The sequence below is a fragment of the Micropterus salmoides genome, unplaced genomic scaffold (assembly GCF_014851395.1).
Source record: "Micropterus salmoides isolate LMB-PRFRI ecotype aquatic unplaced genomic scaffold, ASM1485139v1 Ms_hic_scaffold_2, whole genome shotgun sequence".
NCBI lineage: Eukaryota > Metazoa > Chordata > Actinopteri > Centrarchiformes > Centrarchidae > Micropterus > Micropterus salmoides.
The window spans coordinates 39,089,340-39,105,900 of record NW_024041150.1 but is presented as its reverse complement, the minus strand read 5'-3'; the positions used below and the strand labels follow the sequence as shown (position 1 = coordinate 39,105,900).

Below are 16,561 nucleotides of genomic sequence, written 5' to 3'. Positions count from 1 at the left end.
TGTCAAAGAAGAGTAAACAGGTTGATGTGAGGACTCATCTTCATCTGAAGTAGAGAAACCAACAGTAAGCAAGAGGTTGACAGACAGACAGATAAGAGAGCTTAAAATACTCATACTGACAGACCTTTTTGTCTTTGTGGTTTTCTGCTGCGGTTTGTCTTGAGGCAAAGACTCAAATTATCAGCAGCGTCTTCTGTGTCTAAAAACAAAACACCATCTATGACACACAGAGAGGATTCAAAAATAATTCAGACATCAGTCCTGTTGGGCAGCACGTCTCAACTGTCACTTTCAAGATGAGGAGCAGTGATGCACACAAGTGCTTATAAAATGTGTCAGTGCTTTAGACGTAAAGTCTTGTTGTGTTCCTCACACATGTTATAGAAAAGAAAGATCTAAACATAAAGTCATGTAAACCTTTGTCCCTTCTCTGTTTTGTGACGACAACTGCATATGTCACACTGTTTGGGTCATCTGCAGCATCGTCTTCAGAGACTGAAACACAAAAGAAAACATTTGTGTAAAAATTCTAAAGTACATGTAGATTATTAAATGCAGAAACAGAAGGTTGGCAGGTAGACATAAGTACACATGTGCATAAATATAGACCATAAATGTTCTTTTAGGTTTAAAAATAACATTTTGTCTCATTTTAAGTCTTAACTCTTTGGTCTAGATAGAACTAGCTAATTTGTAGCAGTTTACTTTAAAATGCTTTATCTCTAAGGATTCTCAGTCATCCAGGTCATAGTTATCCAAGTAGTTAAAATCAAGGGAACATTTTCCAACAGTGTACATATTTTGGATAGGGGGAAAAAATGTTTTGAAAAGTGAGTCAAAGTAACCATCTACAACCAAGTGGAGAAACCATCTCTAAACATGGGAGGACGTCTGCAACACCACTTTTCTCCTACTTAAATCCAGTCCTTTCATCGCTTCCCAAGTGACTGAACAGACGCTCACATTTGGCCTCATGTCACAAAGCCAACCACGGTCGTTATTTGAGTCATCTGAGGCCAAGTCTTAGCGACTGATGTTACAACAACCAGGAGTTAAATAGTAAGTCAGAACTGAAAAAGCCTTTGATTGGTTAAAAGTTTCTATATATCAAAATGACTTGAATCACAGCACACACAGCCTCACCTATTTTATCGTCCTTGCCGGAGTTTGATGCTGCTTTTGCCATCTTTGAGGAAAAGCAGAGCACCACTGATGGATAGAGAAGCAAGAACACTGACATCAGAGACACAAAAACCAAAATGATTAATTACCTGCTCTCTTTGGACACAGCGGACATGATTCACACAAATGTGACTTTGCTGTTCTTTGTCATTCAATTTCTAACTATGTAAACTGTTACATGAATATCAAACCCAATGTGTGATATGATGCACTCCTTCCTAAACTTGACGGCTATAGTTGCCTTCTTTCTAAGTGTTTTTAAGGAAGTTATTAACACGCAGCAGATTAGATGACGTTGCTTTTCTTTACCTCTGTGTTTCCTAATATGATGGAATCCCACCACCAGCAGCCCCAGAGTTAAAATGGTGACAACTACCCACAGCAGGACGAGGACTTTAGGGGCAGCAGTGGCTTTGGGGAGGGTCTTTTCAGGAGGGGATGGAGAGATGATAGAAATTGTATTTGCTGTAAGATTACAAATTCCACCCATGAACTTTTTAGATTTTAGATTTTAAATAGAATTTGAAACCTGCAAAACAAACAGCCATAAATAAATAAAAAAATGCAACAGGAAACTGTCACTGAACTTTCACCTTTCAACTCTGTGAAGTCATGTTAGTCCAGATGGCTGTAAAGCATTTGGTAAATATTTAACTCGCTAACGGTCACAATGTTTTCAACACTGGTCAAGTGTCTGACAAAATGTCTATCAAACTCCAGACAACTGAACCTTTCATAGGAAAGGTGCCATCATCATGACTAGTCTGCTCCCATCCTGGCCATTCAACTAGCACAATATCATCTTTAGCTTTGTAACACTATCATGTCTCACCTCTCACAGCCAGCCAGCTTCCTGGTGACGCTCCAACACCAGGGATGCTGCACTTGTAGACGCCTTCATCAGACTTGGAAACATTGTTAATTGGCATCTCATCAGCAGGACTGCTCTCAATGAGGACGTCATCTTTGTAGAAAACAGCTTTGGTGTTGGTGGAAGTTGTCTTGTGTCTGCAGCGCAGAACCACATTTTGTCCCACCAAAACAGGAAGAGCAGGACTCTCCAGGATCACAGGACCAGCTGAACAATGTGAAAAATAAAATAAAATGTCAGACACTTATGCTTGGTAAATTTATTTTTTAGAAAAGCTAAAAGACCAACAAATCTTAATGAGTAACTTGCCATCTGAGTGGGGCCCTTCGTGAGGGTGGTAAACCTCAACAAGTTCACAGGACAGTAAAGTAAAAACACACAGTCCTGTCAACTAGAAATTAATTTTATTTATGACAAATTTGTTTTGTGTTTTGAAAGAAGCATAATGACACCCAGATTAAGTTTTCAGTCAACATAATGATGAAATGTTGTCAGTTAACATTGAAACATCATGGTCTTGGTTTAATAGAGAAAAAGTTCTCAGTGACTTTACGGTGCTTTTGTTTCCTAAACGTAAACACAGACTGGACTTAGGATGCAAACCCGGGTCCTTTGCTTTGCAGGTTCATCATACACCCTGACCACCCCTTTTGACTCTCATGAGCTATATATAGTAAATCTAGCGTTTCATTCACTCAAACAAATGTTGCTTCGAAACTTAGACCAGGCAGCGACTGTCAGCATAATATAATTATGAAAATATTTTTTTAGAAGACCACACAAATCTTAAAAACTGCCTAAGCAGCAACCCCAAATATCACTACACATGGGAAGCAAGCATTCTCAAATGTTTTGATATTTCCGTCAACATTTTAAATGCAAAATGTACGTTGAATACTAATTATACATTTAAAGTCTAATCTGGATTATTGAGTTTTATCAGTTGAGTTTCATACTGAATGTTCTACATGTGAAACATCAGGTTGAAAATGTGCATGAAGTGACTTTAGAAATACAATAAACGGACCAGTGACAGTGATGTTGGCACTGTTGCTTCTCTCTCCTCCATCAGTCTCACACCAGTATTCTCCACTGTCTCCTGGATAGGCTCGTTTAATGGTGCAAGATCCTGTTGGCGTCCTCGTAATGTCACATACCGGCTGAAATTCCTCTCTGTTCCTGATCCCTCTCAATCGAGTGGAACCATCAGTCCCCTCACAATGAAAAGAGACAGACTCATATCCAAAGTGCTGCAGTCTGTCTGGAGTGATACGAAGAAAAACTGCATCTGAAAATGAGAAAAAAGTGTCTCAGATTAAACATCCAAAAGTGGGAAATTATGATGTCTGTGACAAATAATAAATAAATAATAAATCGAAGTACCTCCACCTTGTGACAGATACAGCTAGTCTTTTTTAAAGACACATTTTGGTATTCACATGCAGTATTAACCTATCAAATTTAACTTCAAATTTGAGATGAGGTTCATTTATGAAAACTGTAGGCATAGACATATTTAACGGGTTAAACTCAACCTCATGTTGAGTCTGTAGATGGAGAAAATGATTTTTTTTTAAAAGAACATAATTTGTAGGATTTTCTCTTTGTTGCTCACCACTTTGAGTATGATTCTGAGCTTTTGTCTCCACCAGAAAGAATTCAAGCATCACTGGATAAACAGAGGAGCAAAGCTGTACATCAGTTAAGTGCTTTCGATGTTCAGGCATGTAAAAAAAAGAAACCTGAGACTGACACTGAGTACTCACACAGTCTGAAGCAGAGAGATGTAGCCTCCATGGTGTCTTGCTGCTAACTGAGCATAAGACTGAACTACAGCAGGTGAAAACTTCCTCTTCCTGTTCAGTTTATTTCTGATCTTGACGCAAAAGCCGGGGCCACGTGGCTTCAACATACAGCAGTGGTTTCTCATCTTCAATTATCAACACCCACTTAGGGGGTGGAGGGTAAGCATCACTGATAGCCTTTTTTAACTTTAACCTTTAACCTTTACCCAGCAGTAATGGTGTCCTTTTTTCTTCTTCATCACTGCCTGTAGACTTGACAGACTGACAATGGGGAGCAGGAGACAAAAGGGTGAGCAAAGTCAATTCTCTCCAACAGACCTCTACCCAAGCTCCCAAAATGTATCTTTGTTTGAAGAGCGAGGTGTATGGGACTGGCAGATTATGATGTGTGGCCTGGCGTGGCAGCCCAGTACTCGGGAAATTACATCTGTCTTGGATGGTACCTACGTTCAATGCTAGCATTCTGTTTTATTGCAGGAAGTAAGAGTGTGGTGGTTGGGGTAGCAATTTATAAACACCTTTTCATTAACTGTAATCATCATTGTTAATCACATATCAAACAGAAAGCTAGATTTTTAAAATATTATTGTAGTGATAGACTAGAAAAGAATATTCATCTCCCTTATTATCATAAAATCTTGGAGAATATTCCATAAAATGCAGAGGACCGTCACTTTGGAATATTATTCCAGTCTTTATCCAAACGTTTTCATCATTGTCAGTATTTAAATCATGAAAACATGAAAAAATACTTATGTCATGGTTAAAATTTAAATGTGTGTTTTATTTAACCATTTATCATTGTTGTCATTATATTTTCCATAATAATTTAATATAATATAAACTGAAAATCCAGAGGGGAGGTTTTACTATAAGCCCTTGGTGATTTCTTAACTCTCCTGCACTGTGGCGGTTTTGGTGGGGGGCCCCTGTAACACAGCCCTTGTACCTCCCTATGGCCCCCCCTCTGAATGAAAAGTCTCTGGCAGTCCTAATGAATTAGCGGCCGTGGGCCGCCTCAAAGCCCGAAGCAACCTCCATGTGGCCCAACACATGATCTAATATAGCCTATATGACAACAAAAGTAGGGGAGACTGGGGGCAATTGTAACATCTCAAATTGCACCAATCAGAAACAAGTCAGAGCCATGACACTTATCATGCACGCTCTCTGTGACCATCCCTCTTTGACTGCCGAAGGACAAGCCCATGAGACATTCTTGTCAATGTTTTTCAGCCAAGAGTCATTTTTGAGCTATGAAAGTAATATTTTTCATCTACAGTATTTTTCTCATACTGTCATAACCATTAATGTCTATGAATTTAATCTGTCTTTTTTGATCATCATTCTGTTGTCTAACATTTGATATCTTTGTCAAATATAAACTTCATTGTTTCTAGCCAGCAGGGTAGCTTGTCATGGAGGAGTTACAGTTGGGGGCAATTGTAAAACTGTGTTACAATCGCCCCTGCATGTGGGGGCAGATGTAACATTTTACATCTAGTGTTTGAATCGATATAGTGACTTTAACATTGCTTGTAAAAACATTTGATGACTGTTTACAAGTAAAACACAGGTACAAGTTAACTCAATAAAAATTGTATCCAATTAGTTCAAGAAGTTTTTGAGTTATAACCAAGAAAGCAAAAATTGTTACAATTGCCCCTGGTCTCCCCTACACTAGTGTATGAAAGTATCTAAAGAGTGAGCTACTGTAGGCTACATCATTAGTTCTCATTTCTGTTGAGTTTCACATGCACTGTACCGATCACTTCTGTCTTTATTAACTGTTCAGCTTAGTTTGCCTGTACATTAAAAAATGGCACATTATAAACTCAGCTGGTGGCTGAGACAAACCAGCCCTCCCCTCTACCAGCAGCAGCAGAGGGAGGAGGACTGGAGTTGTTCATAATTTCTAAACTTCACACAGTATGTTGATGTCAGGAATATGTACTATTTATTTTACTGACATGTTAAATTTGTTTCCAGTGAGATATTAGTGACTTTGTTGCTGTAAATCCTGTTGCTGCTCTAGAAACAAAAAATTTAAACAATATATTTAATTATTTAGTAATAAATAGGACTGATAAGAGCATCAATAAAGAACTGAACCAATAAGGATTACCAATACAAGTGTGTCAATAACATCTTAATGATCCCAACTCCTGAGAAAATGTCAGGTCCATCTCTGTATCCTGGTTTTTAAAATCCGAAATTTTTAATGTAATAGCCCTGGTCTACAGTAATCATAGTAATGTATCTTCTTGCGACAAAATTAAACTGAATGCAGCTTGTAGACAATATTTTGTCCTTGTACTCCATGTTTCCATTGCATGTCCCTCTCCTTAAACGGTAAATTATTATCATAACAATTTAATAATGAATTGCATTTAAACAGAACTTTTCATACACAAAAAGTGATAACAGGAATGTTACTACTACTGGTCTAACAGGAATGTTTTTTTTTGTGTAATGTAACTTAATAAAAAAGTTACTGAAAAGATCCTGTTACTGAAACAAATAACTGTAAGTTACTGAAACATACTAAAACATTACATTATATACTAAACGGGACATTTTGATAGCTTGAACATTGCCTTTGTCTCATTTGTCTCCAATTGAATGTGCCCCTCTGACAAAACAACTGGCCCCAGTCTGGCCACCTCAATAAAATTGGTCTAGAACCGCCACTGCTCCTGCATAATCCTTACATCATATTTTTATTTATCTTTAATCTGTATAAATATATATAAATAAATAAATAAAAATCTGGTTGTGTCTGTTTAATTTCAAAGACTCGCCAAATATTCATCCCTGTCAATGATAATAATGTTCAATCATCTGACTGTCTGCAACGCAGTGGTTATAAAAGTATTGCAAACTTTACTTAGGTATAAGTATAAGTACTCCGATGTAAGTATACTCCATGAGGAAATCTTACATCTGTGCAAGCTTTATCAATTATGTTCATGTTACAGCCACAGCAAAACTCAACCAGCAATATGTAAAAGGACACCGTACCTGAGGACTGGTTATAAGCAAATTAATTCATTTACAAATTATCACAGGTAAAAGCCCTTGTTTTACACAGGCAGAATGTCAGAATATTATTTCTTTATTATATTACTACAATGTTAAACTATCCTAAAGCATTGATGTGCAAGCACCATCTAATGTTGTAGTTGTAGGTGGAGCTAAATTTAACAGTCTTACATACTGATGGGGTATTTATTCTTTAATATAACATGTTTCAAGCTAAACATGTTATGTTAGGAAAAATCTTATAACACAAAGTAACTTGCACCTCCAAATAAACGCAGAGTATACTTGTTGCTGGCGTTAAGTATGAAGTAGTAAGTAGTAGTTTCTTCACTCAAAGGGGCATTCAAGAGGCAATTTTGCAGCGTTTTTTTCTTGCATGGGGGAACCCCCTGTGTCCACCACTGACATGAAACTTAGTTTGGAAACCAAATGGGATCACAATGCTTGGTTTAGATTCTACTTATTAATGTACATATTAATGGTATTGCTACATGTCATAGAAGTCTAGTTGGTAAAACTATAAATTTATTTCCCTTGCATATTAAGCCTACGTTTTATCTCAGGCTAAACCTGACAGCTTTATTAATGTGGGTTTAATGATGACTTTATTGTAATTACATTGTTGTTCTATACTTAAAATAAATAAATAGGCTAAATAAAAAAAGATGGGTTAACACTGAAGGGGAAAACATGGAACTTGGAATGGCATTTGCAATTTTAAACTAAATCTACTGAATGAACAAATTGCAGTTGGTAAACCAGAGTGAAACATTAATTATATTAACAGGGCGGTGTTTATACAGGCATAGCTGCTGATTGGCTAACACCTGTGACACGCGCCCTCCAAACAGGAGAACACATACCTTGAAGCCCATGAAGCCCGATGTGCAGCGTTGCATATGTCCCAGAAAACAAGTCGTCCCACATGGAAACCGTAGCAAAGTGGTCCAAAACGTTTTGAGTCTTTGACTTTCTCTCAGGCTGCCCGGCCAGAACAGGTTCACACCAACTTTACCTGGATTAATAATTAACAGCAGTCCCTTGAACAGACAGCAGGTACGTCGAATTTTCCTTGTTCAACGCACTTTGTCTAACATCTACTTAAATGCACATAATAACAGACCGTTAGCTTTTGTGTTTTTTTGTTTTTACTGAAGCCTATTTCTTATCTTACCGTTTTAAAATTAATCAGCTTTAGATTTTTTAGTCATTTGAACAGGACGCCTGCTAGTTTGAGAGCAACCTGTCGAGTATTGAGCGTCTTTATCATCTTACATGAAATATTACTGGCATGGACTTTGTGCAATGGAGAGGGTTTTATGAAACGATTCTGTCAGCATCAAAAAACTTTAATTTACTAAGAAAGAGTTTTGTGAAAAGGCGCAGTGTTCTAATGTTCTGTCTGTGTTTGTGAAACAAAAGTGAAAGTAAAAGTCACGTCATGTTATGTATGTAACGTCTCAGTGAAGGTCAGTGAAGTCTGTAGGGCTTTGTTTAAATTCAAACCCAGAAAAGAATATGATTAAATATGTAGCCTTTAACCTTTTATAAATATGTAACTATGTAACGGTACGTTTTACTCATCTAAGTTTTTAATTTTAACTAGTGTTTCTGCAGAATAAGCAGTGTGGTGAAATATAAACTCAATCCTGAGCAGACTTCAAATTAAAAGAAAACAGTTTTTTGTTAAATGTAATAATTTGAATTGGGGATTGAGTGATAAAATTAGTCAACAGACAAGATCAGGATTTTAAATCATATTTTATCTCAACACAACTTCAGTCTTTTCCACACAATAATGTTTCCATGGTTTCTGTCCATTTTCCAAACTGCAGGATGTTTTACCAGATGGCTGGACTGTCTCTTCAATGTTCGCTCAGAACCATACTTTTTTTCATCGTCCATCTTCTATCACACTTTTGTACAGGTAAACTCACACACAATATTATTGTATAAGAGTATTTCTGTTTTGGGTTTTGGTTCACAGCTCACAACAAAACAAAACAACATCAGTATTTGCATGGACTGTTGACTGTTTTGAGGAATTGATATTCTTAGTTCTTCTCTGGAAAAAACACAAATAATAAGACCAGAAAAACATATTTCAGCTGTGTGTGAGCATCACCCACATATAAAACATTTAAACGAGTTGCATGCAGATGTTTAAGTGACAGAAAACTTTCCATGTCTGTAACACCAGGGCCCTGTTTCAGCAAGCAGACTTAACAAACTCTGCTTATCCCTGAGCTCTGAGTTGATTGAGTCTGAGATGTGAAACTATGAGTTTTCTGAAGATAATCTCCTCCCAAGGCTCAACATGATTGGCAAAGCATGTGCAAATATATCTGTTGCAGGGCTTGACATGAACTTTATTGCTCACTAGCCAATGTGGCTAGTGGTTTTTCAAAGTTACTAGCCACGCAGCATCTTCACTAGCCTAGGGAAATTACATTTTATACGAATTACGTTGACAATAGCATGCTTAAATTGGTGTGCTAAAATGTACTAATATTATCATCAGCTCTGATAAGGTTGTGAAAAAATGGTCTATTAAGGTCTATTAAGATAAACACATTAAAATAGCAGCTTCTTATTGTATATAGTAAAAGTGCTGCATGTGTGTAAAAGATTAACTGAAAAGATAAAAACTAAACTAAAAACAAAAATCATTGTTTATATCCTCTGCATTTATAAAAGTAGCTGGCTAAATACTGTAATACAGAGTAGAAAAGTTATCTGCATTAGAAACAAAAAATGAAAAAATAACACAGTTAAGGCAATATGTATAGGCCTATATCATTTTTGTGCACTTTTGGAGTGTTTGTTTTTCCTCATTTATGTTCATCATCATGAAGCTCTGCTGTAGCTCTGAGTCACTGAACATATGAATTGAGTATACAGGTATTTATTTTCCAGATTATTCCCCTACAAATGCATCTTCTGCTTTCATACATGGTATAAAAACTTTTTATTAAAAAAATAGAATCAACTCTGGAAAGGTAGTTGTGATATGACAATATGAAGGGCAGCCCTGCTAGTCTGTTGTATTCTTTTATAAACACCAGCATGTTCCTTAATCATGAAGATATCAATATTTTACAGCATTTAATGGCACTTTCCTCCTGCTTTTCCCCGCCTGTGGTCTGCCTTTTCTCTTTCCTTCGTTCTCCTGTGCATTTTCTCTCCACGCTGCTCGGCCACGCACTGACTGAACGCTGTGTTGATGCGTGTGTGCATGCGACCAGTCGCGTGTGATGACAGAGATCATACCATCAAGTTAAAAGTGATCAGGAGGCTGACGGTCTACAGGTCTGAGGGACTTTGGCTGATCTGTGGCAGATTCAGAGAAGTGAGAGACTGAGACGCGCATGTTGTGTGGATTTGTGGATTTCATGTCTTTATCTTAAAGCTATTAAAAAAGCTTGCTTTGTCATGGCTGCCGCTGGTTAAGTGGATAATTAACGGCAGGCCAGACTGGTCCGACGGCCAATCCGTGAGTTTAAACCCCACAACGTCTTCTTGTTTACGGTGTCGTTCGTCAGTAGCGTGCAAGACAATAGGCTTCACTAATGGACCAATGAGCAAACACTGTGTGCAGGTAGTACTCACGGGAGTTGTAGTGTCATACTGTCACATTGCAATTCGTTTGTTATTATGACTTTTGACAAGACTAAAATTTTTCAATAAGACCTGATCGTTAGGCTGTATGCTTATCCGTGCTGCACATCAATGTGAGCCCAGCAACAGTGTAAATACACTATTTACTTTAAAAATATAAAAATTGTAATATCTGTCAAAATACACCTATGATTTTTTTGTATATGGTTCAGCCCTACTTTATAGAGCTGAACTAATTTAACTAGTTCTTACTAAAAGAACTTATAACAATATTTTGTTTCCTTCCAGGTCACTCTCAGTTAATTGGTTCTCCTCGGCCAATAGTGGCAAAAGTTGGCGATGACGTCATCTTGCCATGTCATCTGCAGCCTGCAGTGGATGTTGCTGCCAAGACTTTTGACTGGACAAGACCAGACCTGGACCCCAGATTTGTTTATGTGTGGCGTGCTGGTCAGGAACTTGTAAATGAAAAAAATCCTTTCTACAAAGAAAGAACAACTCTGTTCACTGAAGAACTGAAGCACGGAAACATTTCACTGAAACTCTCCAAAGTGAAACCTTCTGATGAGGGGAGATACAAATGTTACATTCCAGATATGAACACAGACGCCTCCGTTGAGCTTGTTGTTGGTGAGTAGATACATGATGTATGTGTAGTGCAGTTCGGTGTGTAGTCTGTGCAGTGTATCCAGTGAATAACTGTGGTAGGATCAAAACAGCTTTCAGCCATTCATGTTGGGACATGGACAGTTCACAGCCATCAAACTCCAGTGTAACGGTTACATGTTCTTGAGAACAGCTGAATTAAATGTAATACATACAATCATAAATATTAAACAGAATGTGATGTGACTTACTTTATGACAGACTTTCAAATAGATGTTAGCTGACCCTGCATGAAGCCTTGCAGCCCGATGTTACTGTTGCTTCTTTAGATCACACCATATATACGATTTCCAAGACAGGCAGCAGATTGACTTTCCAAAATTAATGTGTGAAACAACTGGTCCTTAATTTTTTTTCTTTAATGTAAATAAAAGCTGAAAAAACTTTTTGGCCGCTTACATTAAAGCAAAAATTACACTTTGTAAACGATGTATTCATTAATGTATTGGTTAATTTAACAGAGATTTTTTCAACCTGTAGTTTCTGGCCAGATCCCAGTTATTTTCTTGTGTTTTTAGACAGATAAAAAAGACATGAGCCTCCAAAATCTTGACACCATTCACAGCGGTGCATTAAGTTAAATGCATCTTCATAATGTCAATACTAACATGCTGAAGTTTAGCAGGTTTATATTTGACCTTGTTGTAGTTTAATGTGTTAACATGTTAACATTTGATCATTTGGACCAAACACAAAGTGCAGCTGAGGCTGGAATCTCATTAGTTTGTAAATATTTACCAAAGAATTGGACAAAATAAAATGTTTCAGATTTACATTTATACATCTCTTTTAATTATTAATGCAGTCTTTGTAAAACTGACCTGTATTTTAAATGTTCCTCTTGCTCAACATCAGGGGCCGTCTCCTCACCTGTCATCAGTTTAGCAGGGATTGACAGACACAAAGGGGGAGTGGTGTTACAGTGTGAGTCTGCAGGCTGGTATCCAGAGCCTGAGGTGTTTTGGCTGGACGGTGAGGGAAACCTCCTCTCTGCTGGACCTACAGAGACAGTCAGAGGTCCTGATGACCTCTATACTGTCAGCAGCAGAGTGACTGTGGAGAAGAGACACAGCAACAGCTTCACCTGTAGAGTCCAACAGAAGGACATCAACCAGACCAGAGAGACACACATCCAGGTTCCAGGTAGAAATGATTGATGATGTGATCAATGTTTTAGTTTCAAATAGCTGAGGTCTAGTGTTCTATAAACAACATGTTATTTTGTGTTTTATCATTTCAGATGATTTCTTTGAGGTCCAGTCCAGTTTGTCCTCCATCACAGTTGGATTGGCTGTTTGTTTGGCTGCTTGCATCGTGATCATTTTGTTACTTATCTTTTCTGTGTGGAAATGGAGACAGAACAGAATCAGTGAGTTGTAAATTAATTACAGATTAATGGGACATAGTGATGTGATTAATTGTGTAAATTTAATATGATAAATATTGTCAGTATTTTTTTTAAATATGTGGTGTTTTTTCTACTTTTATTAGCAATAAGTGAAATTGTCAGGTGTCTTATTTTTGTAGCCCATTAACACCTGATTTTAGACTCAAATGTCTCATATGCTGTGATGCAAGGACATGACTTTAATTATACTGCCTGTATTTTCACACAGAGAGCAAGAGAAGCCACAGGAATGAAATGGATAAAGGAGAACAGAAGGAGCGCTTTAAAAGTATCAAACCTGAAGATCAGCTTCACATTGAAGCAGAAAGAGAGCAGCTCATGAAAAATGAAACAGTGACAATGAAGAGTTTGACGAACAAAAAAGGGGAAAGGGACACCAAACTTGTAAGTACATAAACAGGACATAACATTCAAAGCAAATGTCAATGGAGATTAAACAAGGATGTGACCTGTAAATCTGACCCATGTGAATCATGCAGATCTTTAATAAAAAAAGAAGAGGGGGGTTCAGGAGCTGGCGGAGTGAAATGGAAAGGATTTGAGGTCATTTATATAGGCTGACGTGTAAACTTTTCTCCCTTTCCAAGTATCAACAAGGATGTTTCCCCACCTGCGCAGTGTGTACCACAGTCGCTCTCGCGTATGTTTTGATTATCGCTTGTTATAGGCTATATGTCTAAAGTTTACTTTGACTTTGTTGTCGATTGATCACTCCTGTAGTCTACACACTTTGCACTTTCCTTATGTTAAAGGTTTTGGCACGTTATAAAAAAGATTCTTGTGAATGGTTGTGACAGGATTTATATAAGGCCTTTTCATACGGCTTTGAGCCGCGGGGTCGCTCTGCGCTCCCCATCAACAGACAGGCAAACAAGTGCTCTGCGAGGTAACCATGGCAACGGTTTCTGTGTAACTGGTGCAATCCCGTGAAACTGCCGCGGTCGTTCTCGTCTCACGCACACGCCTGCCCGCTGCAAGAGTTGAAATGTCAAACTTTTTTCTACATTTTATCAATACACAAAACAACCTTTGTGTTGTGGAGTGTGGGGACAGGGTGGACCCAAACGCAACTCTGGGGATTAACAGGTTTTATTTGGGGAAAGATGGGGTTGAGGGAGAGGTGGATCCCGGGTGTGGGGGGGGTCTCAGTATATTTTCCTGCTTTTTTGCCCTTTGCCAATCACATACCTGATTAAAACAACGCAACAGTTAACGAGGTAGAGAGGTAAGAAACAAATGCAATACTGTTCAAATTTATATATATATATATAAAATAAATATGGCTAAAATCATGTCTGGATTCTTGTCCCTGTTTCTGTCTCTCCTCTCTCTCAGTTTAAGGAGCAGCAGCTGCAGGAGGAGCAGCAGAGGAGGGATGAAGCTGAGAAAAGAGTTCAGACACTGAAAGATGAGCTGGAGACCAAGAGGAATGAGGTTCATCTTTAGTTTAATAATATAATACATTGATTATAGTATGAAGTCACATTTTTATGTCACAGTAGTTTATGTAGGTCAAGTACAAAATAAAGTCTTATTTGGGTTTTTTTTGTCACAGATGTTAATTTATAGTGTAAAGTTTTAAATGTTTGTAAAAAGAACATTTGTCTCATTTCCTCTCTTTAAAACTTCTCGCTGTCCTTCCAGGTTGAAACCAAACAAGCTGAGCTGCAGCAGCTCCAAGAAGAGAAGCAGAGGAAGGAGAACGACCTGCAGACTGTGAAGGAAGAGCTGGAGAACAATGAGGTTCATGTCTTTATCTTAATCTTTCTGTATTTACTGTGTCACAGCCCAGACTCAGTGAGCCACACAAAGAGGGAGAATACACACCATCAGAAACTTAAGTTCTTTGTAAGTTAGTGGTGGTTGTTGTGTTGAGTGGATGTTCGGTGTTGTGAAGGCAACAAAGAGAGAATGAGGAGTCAGCCTAACTACTAAATGGCCCCTTTCATCAGTGAGCAGGAGGAGCAGTGACAGCCAGCCAGAGGCTCAACACTCATCACTTCTGCTGTTTCTCAGTCACTAAATGATAATTAATAAAGTACACAATATTTACTTTATTCAGTGGTACACAAATCCCGTACTTGACTAAAAGTAGAGCTATCCTTGATAAATATTACTCCATTAAAAGTACAAGTCTTCAATTTAAATTTCTACTTGAGTCAAACTACAAAGTACCTGCTTTAAAAAGTAAAAGTACTGTTAGTATAGTTTTGTTTGTCAGGTGTTGCTGCAAACTTTCCTGATTATTAAACAATTTGCATACGTCAGGTTTCCCTTTAATAATAACTCTAGTTACTCAGTTATATGTGCGGATATCTTCTGATTCTTAAGTAAAAGTACAACACTGTAAAAAATACTCTGTTCCGAGTAAAAGTCCTGCATTGAAAATGTTACTAAAGTAAAAGTATGTAAGTATAATCAGGAAAATGCACTTCAAGTATTAAAAGTAAAAGTACTCATTACTCAATGTCTCGTGACTGTTGTACTAATATTACATTATTATTACTCATGCAGTAATTGTGTGAGTAAGTAGTGTAACTGTCCCATTAGTTTGTAAAACTACTCACATGATTTAATGTGAACTCATGTCTTTCTTTGTGTCCTTCACCTCCATCCCAGCTGGAGATAATTCAAATCAGCCGAATCAGCACTGTATTTCTCGGGTAAGTGGTTAGAATATAATTAAGATAACACCACAACACAAAGTAAGTACATTATTGTAATATGTCCATATTTTTAGATTGTGAATGAGACCAAATGCAGAAACAGACTGAGCAGCATGAGCAACTTTAACAAAGCAGCAGAGATAATCTGAATATATAATGAGGGAAAACCACATTACTACCAGTGTTGGCAAGTTACTTCCAAAATGTAATACATTATAGATTACTAGTTACTGTCATTTGAGAGTAATTATTTATGTGACAGTATTACTGTCTCTGAATTGTAAAGCTTTGCACTACTTTTGATGTGCTGCATAGGTGGATTCTAGTGATGTGCAGATCGCAGTTATATCTGTCGGGGGGGAAACAGGATGAATCGTCTCCCCATTAAGAAAGAGACTGTGTGCATTTACGCACGAGGTGCAGCAGCATAACGTCATTAATAATTTTAATCTCCCGACGCTCCGACAGGATCGATCAGGATGAACTGACAGCAGCCTCTCTGATCATGGAAGTAATTCGTTAAAGCACAAACACATATAGAAATCTATTTACGCACGATCCATCAGGGGAGCTAACGTCTTGTTAAGAGGAGTCGAGCTCACCCTGCCTACAATCTCCACCGCTGGATTACAGCAACAGGAAGTAATGTTGCTCTTTTACTCATGGATTTGTTTTTCTGCTGCCGAAATGTTTCTCAGTGTTGGTGAATTATTAAAAAACACCCATTACTTTTGGGTTAAAATGTGTTGTAACGCACGTTACTGAGATGGTAACGGGTATAATATTATTGATTCTCTTTTAGTAATGAGTTATATTACTGTGTTACAGCAATAAGTAATACATTGCTGTAACTGCGTTACTTTTATAACTGTGTTACTCACTTGAAACAAAACTATACAGGAAACTTTGCCAATGAAATGCAAAATTTCTTCTACATAAGAGCTGAGATTTCTCACTTGTTATTAAGTAAAAGTCATGATGCTTCATTTTTGCAAGATGGGTATAATATGTTCAGTCATCTGTCTTAATAAGCGCCGGGTTCAAAATAAGGAAGCTGAGTTGAAGACACTGAAGACAAAGCTGGAGACCCAGGAAATGGAATTAAAGACCAAAATCAAAAAGGTTTGTATTTGTATCTTTTCTTCAACAGATTTGGTTTCAGCCACCTACTGGTTTGTTTTCAGTTTAGCTTCTCTGTCTGGGTCAGGAACAGGTCGAAGAGGGTTTGAGACTGGAATGATTTTTATCCTTTTTAAGAGGGCTGTGATTTCCAGTTAGAAACAAAATGACTCTGGGGCTGTAT

General features: G+C 37.7%; 3 protein-coding genes across 5 annotated transcripts in view; 2 read left to right on the top strand and 1 right to left on the bottom strand.

Annotated features, from left to right (window-relative positions):
* LOC119912524 (trichohyalin-like) overlaps positions 1-16,561 on the top strand; it is a 729,783-nt gene that overhangs the window by 644,002 nt on the left and 69,220 nt on the right. The window lies entirely within an intron of this gene.
* On the bottom strand, positions 1,600-3,946 carry LOC119912550 (low affinity immunoglobulin gamma Fc region receptor II-b-like). The gene is made up of 4 exons (XM_038731790.1): positions 3,820-3,946; positions 3,669-3,722; positions 3,081-3,341; positions 1,600-2,260 (listed from the first exon to the last, which is right to left on the bottom strand). The coding sequence occupies exons 1-4, from the start codon at positions 3,848-3,850 to the stop codon at positions 2,004-2,006; spliced, it is 603 nt and encodes a 200-aa protein (XP_038587718.1). The 5' UTR covers positions 3,851-3,946; the 3' UTR covers positions 1,600-2,003.
* Positions 7,759-16,561, top strand: part of LOC119912530 (butyrophilin subfamily 3 member A2-like) — a 46,253-nt gene continuing 37,450 nt past the window's right edge. Inside the window, exons 1-5 of the mRNA XM_038731764.1 lie at positions 7,759-7,956; positions 8,736-8,827; positions 10,807-11,148; positions 12,040-12,327; positions 12,425-12,553. Coding sequence (XP_038587692.1) covers positions 8,737-8,827; positions 10,807-11,148; positions 12,040-12,327; positions 12,425-12,553 — 850 coding nt within the window. The 5' untranslated portion in view covers positions 7,759-7,956; position 8,736. The remainder of the gene's footprint in view (positions 7,957-8,735; positions 8,828-10,806; positions 11,149-12,039; positions 12,328-12,424; positions 12,554-16,561) is intronic.